Source organism: Schistocerca nitens, chromosome 1, assembly GCF_023898315.1.
Source record: "Schistocerca nitens isolate TAMUIC-IGC-003100 chromosome 1, iqSchNite1.1, whole genome shotgun sequence".
NCBI classification, from domain to species: Eukaryota; Metazoa; Arthropoda; class Insecta; order Orthoptera; family Acrididae; genus Schistocerca; species Schistocerca nitens.
Window position 1 is genome coordinate 1,028,963,662 of NC_064614.1, and position 6,000 is coordinate 1,028,969,661.

The 6,000-nt window shown below is 37.3% G+C and overlaps 1 protein-coding gene across 1 annotated transcript in view; it reads left to right on the forward strand.

Annotated features, from left to right (window-relative positions):
• Window positions 1-5,018, forward strand: part of LOC126196750 (centrosomal protein of 76 kDa-like) — a 143,316-nt gene extending 138,298 nt beyond the window's left edge. Inside the window, exons 9-10 of the mRNA XM_049934589.1 lie at window positions 3,648-3,865; window positions 4,641-5,018. Of these exons, the coding sequence (XP_049790546.1) occupies window positions 3,648-3,865; window positions 4,641-4,794 (372 nt within the window). The 3' untranslated portion in view covers window positions 4,795-5,018. The remainder of the gene's footprint in view (window positions 1-3,647; window positions 3,866-4,640) is intronic.
• Window positions 5,019-6,000: the final 982 nt, after the last annotated feature.

Consider the following 6,000-nt stretch of genomic DNA (forward strand, 5'->3'; position numbering starts at 1 on the left):
AAGTCTAAACATAATTTTCAAAAAATGAAAAAAGAGTTATTTAAAAACAATACTAATTTTGACAATATGCTCTGCTATTCTGATGGTAACAAGATCATACCAATGTAACATGTCATTGTGAGAATTTTTGAAATATGTATTTGTGGTGCTTTGAAAGGAGAAAAGGTTTCCCAAATGGTATTGGTATATCCACTAATGAAAACCCACTAATGAAAACCCAGTAAAACTTATTGTACAACCTGCTTCTGATATTTCTCAAAACTATTTATGTAGAATCATAGGTATTACTTTGAGTGAAGTAGCATAAACTCAGTGATATACAGTGAAAAATTGAAAACAATATTTTAAAAATCCAAAAGAAAACCGTTAATACTTCTTCAGGGTGAGCCACAATGCCCAGGAGGGATCTGCGTGTTGTGCGACATAGCCACAGGCTGCCGCCACCACTTCTGCAGGTCGCTTCCACGACTGACTCTCGGACATTGATCTGCCAGTAGTCAGCTGAGCACATGCTTCCTCTAAGCACAAACAACGTTCCCACCTGATTAACTTAAGCTTACCTTTATTTGCAGTAGCTGCTCAAAATGATGATCCTCTGTGGTAAGATCAGCCTGACATCTGAACATCTTAGCAAACACTCTACGAATTTCAGCTTCCGAAATCTGTGAAATGACTAGCCAAACCCTGTCTTCCAACTCTTTGAGCATGATTGGTTGCTTACACCTTGTCTTTTAACATTCCCCAGAGATAAAAATCACACATATTTAGATCTGGAGAACGAGGAGGCCAGGCAACGATCACATCATCAAAAATATTTTGTATTGCTGTCATAGGAACATTGGTGATGTGTGGTCTTGCATTGTCCTGCATGAAATAAGTGTACATCTTTTTGTTAGGTGTTAGTTCTCATAAAAAAAGGATGCAGTATATTGTTTACATGCCTGTCAGAACGTATTGTTTTCTGGAAATAGACTGGTTCAATAATTGTCTTGCACTAATTGCACACCACACCACTGTTTTCACATCTCGAAGAGGTTGTTGATATAATTCATGAGGATTTCTGCAGCCTCAACATCAATTGTTCTGAGAATTTACATACCCTGACAAATGCAGCCACACTTAAACAGAAAAAAAGCATCACAGGATCAACTTTCCCATCCTGCACAGACTGTAAAGGCCAGTTGCAATAAAGACATCAAGCAATAGTATCTGAGTTCCTCAGTTGATGCACTATCTGTATTTTGTATGGTTTCAATTTAAGTTTGTGCACAGGTCTGTGAGCAAATGCTCTTGACACACTAGTCTGAAGTGTCAAATGGTGCAGAGATTTTCTCAGACTTCCTTCCAGAGCCTCCCCTATCTTACTAATTTATTTTCAGTTAAAACACTAGGTTCTTTAGGCCTTCGTTTGTGTAACACAGATCCAGTCTCCTGAAATTTCTTAGGTAATCTGCATATCATCGAATCACTGTGAACATGCACATCGGGAAATTTTTCTATGAATTCAAGTTGACATTCCACATATGATTCTGCCTTCACATAGTTCAACACATAAAGCACTCACTGATCCTTTGTGTATACCACGCTGAAGAAAATACCCAAACACTTAGTCGCACAGCATAGAAGACATGCGCACAGTGTTTCTGTCTGAGGACTGGCCCAGTGACGTACAGGCAGGAAAAGCCCGGGACTTGACACAGTTGCAATAATGACATCTAGCAGCAATATTTGAAACAATTAAACTTGACAAAAAAACTCAAAATAAAACACCATTACACTTGTAGCACAGTGTAGGGTGTATGTGAAAAGTATTGGCATCCGAGAATTACGCCTAGTGACAACTGGCAGACATAGTGGCAACAACTGCCAAACGTGCCTTGCGACAGGCGGACCACTCACAGGTGTCTTTCGTAAGACACCCTACACGTCGATGGAAAATTCTTGGCAGAATATAAATAATGGAAGGAGCAGCAGTTACAACTCAACATATAACTGAGGCATTGTGTTGTTGACAGACTTGTAAACAACAATAATAATGTTACTAGCTTTTGGATGACTGCTTCTTCAGAGCTAATTGATACTCATATGCACACATGCACCTGCATGCCTGAATTCTGTTGGCTGATTACATTGTGCCATTACCAAAGCTCAGACAGGGTGAGGGGTTGTCTCGGGTGGAATAGGTTAAGGGATAAATGAGGTGGGAGCAGGATGGAAGGTTGCAGATGGGTAGTTGACAGCTAGAATAGGGTGTGGGGGGGGGGGGGGGGCAGCAGGCACATTGCATAGAAATGCGACAATGGTGTGTTCATTCTTGCCATAGGCAAGGGGGATTGTTTTCCATGCACAATGCCGTGTGGGTGCATGATGAGTGAAGTAAGGGACATGGGTCATGGATCATAACCCTTTGGAAGGCCCAGATTTGTGGACTATCCAATGTACTCATCTAGCACATCTTACTCCTGTCCCATCATGCAAGGACATGTGTAGAAGCAGTCATTCATGGACTAGCTTTAATGTAACTTCAGCACAGCATTTTATGTGAGCGTGACCACCAACCAACTTTTTCACCTGAATGAATGATCACCACCAAACTGTGGCTAATATTAGAGTTGCCCACCCAGTGGCAGAACACAGTGCTGAGCTGAGCAGAACATGCTTGAATTCAGTGGTCAGTTCATGTCCTGTGCCATCTAAGACATTTGCCCCAACACCAGTTTTTCTGAATTATGTAGATACGAATTGTCTCTGCAACACATCTTTCAATCTTATAATCCTGCTGGCCTCAATGACTGCTAGGCCCTGTTTTACTCTCAGCTCCACCCCTGCCCGATGTCCTACACTTCACTTTTCTGGTCTTCAAACCCTCCTCTCTGCAGTCTCCATCTTCTCTGTAACTATATTCTCCTCCCAATCCACTCCTCCATGTCACAGTATGATTCCCACTGCCTGTGACTAAAACAAACTCACTGGTGTCACTTTTCTACTCCATGCACCAGCTACCTCTCATTTGCAACCATCATCACCCTTCTCCCAACCCTCTCTGGCACACCCCAGTTCCTTTCCTTCCTCACCCACTCAACACCTTACTCCTTCCCTTATTTATCATTAAAACCTCTGTATGGCAAGCAACCTAAAACTTTTACACATCTTAAACTTTTTTCGGCATATATGTCAGAATAATTCCTTCTAAGTTTTCACCTTGTTCCTTGTACTCTCAGATTTCATTGCATAATTACCCTTTACAGTAATTATTTACAACAGAAAAAGTTCCTTAGTATGAAGTGCCAGTTCCGTATTCATGTTCAGTTTCAGTCCATTGTCATCTATCTTTCCACCAGTCAACAACAACTACAATTAGTTATATGGAAATACAAACTGTACCATTGAAGTGTACCACAGAAATTATTATTAATAGGGAGGAAGCTAAAGACTGATACATTATGAACAATAGAATTGCAAGAATTATTCTCCTCAGGACTGAAATGAACCCAACTTTACAATCCTGTGTGGAAACCAATGAAGGTGTATGTGAAATTTTGTTGGGAAAAAAATTGAAATTGCAGAGCATCATCAGTATTAGAATTCTCCACTGCATTTTTAAGTAATAGGTGCTGTTAAATAATGCTTATAGTTCTTATTTGCAGGATTTTAATCTACTGACGCGCTGGGACCGAAACCTGGAGCAATATTTACTGCAGCTCTTAACATCATATGAAACAGCACGTCAGACTGGTACAGCTTTGGTTACAGAAGATTTTGAAGAAATTATTGATAGTAATATCCCAGAAGATTTTACATTTAGAGCACTGCCTTTGCATGTTAGTGACATTCCAGTGAGGCGCATTTTTGGACATTGCATGAGGTAAAAAACAAAAGATTATGTTCTTTTTGTTTATAGTTTATGTTTTGCTAGTATGGAAGATTACCTTTACAAACACATTTGCTGTTATGCATGAGTAAATATTATAAAATAAATCTTAATTTAAATGTTAGCATTATAGCTTAATGTTATATATTTTGTTCTTCCTTTGGAAGTTTCACATGTGTGGTAACACAAGAAGAGACTAAAATTTGGTACCATTCTCAATTTTCACAGCTGATACAATAAATTTTATTTTACACACCTTAGTAAATCACACACTCAAAATAAGATAAAAATTGTAAGTCCAGGACCAGAACCATATGTTTTATTTATCTCTGTTCAAATTTTTACAGCTATTCCTCCAATTCTATGCTCACAAATGACATTAGATCTTTATATCGCTACAGCACTTAATTTTTTAAAGAAAGTTTTACAACACATTGTAGCTATTCTGTGTTCTATGTACTCAGCAACTGCTGAACAAATAGATGGAGGTGAGCTTATAGATGCACAAATTTGGAAAAACAAAAATTTGTTTTGAATGGTAGTTTCAGAACTATTAAACAACACCTCTGTCATATGAAAGAAAGAGACAGGAAGTAGGAAACAAACATTTGCTGAATAGACATTTCTTTTCCCAAACATTGTTAACTATCATTTTTGACAATTTTCAATTGGGATCGTAAAGATGTATTTTTGTAGTGGCTGATTGTTTACACAACCTGTTTGTGTTGATTTATCTTTAAGTTCCTGAAGAAATTTTATTTTGTTTCAGGCATCCTCTAATACGGGATATAATTCTCTGCAAGGAGCCAGATGTGAAATTAGCATTAAGCGTCTCTGCATATGTTTATCCCGAAAATATTCTTTCACTGTGGCTACTAGTTGCCTGTAAATACAGAATAACTAAACATAAAAATTTGAGTTAGTTGAGATCTTTGTTTACATAAAATATCTGATTTTATGGAGCACAATTACACCTGTGTGTTATTAGGACTCATGACACAAATGTATTTGAGTGTGAAGGTTTTCTAGCATTTCCAGTCTTCCTTTGTAGAGGACCGATTTGACTTTCTTTGTTGAGAAATGATGTGAGTCAATTTGTGCAGCAATGCATGTCCACATCATGTTACTGAAGTTGTACTATTGTATACTGTATACTGAAAGAATGAAAATAAAGGTAGTTTTACGGTATTTATAAGCTGCGTCAATTGACACCAGCTATAAACTACAAAACATGGAAACATTTTTATGTAGAGTAAATTTCTTTCACAATCAATAGATGCTGATCTTTAACCTCTTGCGATATGTGTGGAAGAAATATATATCTACATTTACAGCTACATCCATACTCTAAAAACCACTGTGAAGTGTATGTCATAGAATGCTTCTCACGGTACCAAATATTAGGGTAACTTCTCATCCCACTCATATATAGAGGGTATACTGTCCCTCCACTGTTAAATGTCTGTCTTGTTTTACTGTTTAAAATAAATCATGAAGTGTTGCATTAATGCATATACATGAGATAGAGAAGTATAAGCAATAGCAAAAAATGGAACAATTATTTAATTATTCCCTAAATTAACTGAGATCATCATCTCTGAATTTAAATTTTTGCTGTCCCATTTCTATTGCTTTATGGTCTTGAATAAGTTTAATAAGGTTAATGGATAAAATTCTTATTGAAAATATTTCTATCATTATGTATTATGCATTGATATGCATCCCTCAGATCTCCTCACAGATCTCCTCTGTATGTAGGCAGCCCAAAGATCAGTTTCTATTCAAAGAGTACATTACTCTCCTCCTCAAGAATAATGAAAGAAGGTTGCATATATGCATGAGACCTGGAGATAACAATAAATTTCAGACATGCTATTCAGTGGTGAGACATATTTTTTTAACCAGTTTCTAAACAGCAAATATTCCAAGTTGAGGTGTGGACACTGACCATAATTTATTGCTTATGAACTGAAGATTAAAATTAAAAAATTTGCTGAAAGGTAGGAAATTAGTAGTAGTAGTAGTAGTAGTAGTAGCAGTAGCAGCAGCAGCAGCAGCTGCTGCTTTATTCATCTGTAGATAATTTTATTATGAGGATATAGGACATGTCAAAGTATTTACAAGTTTAG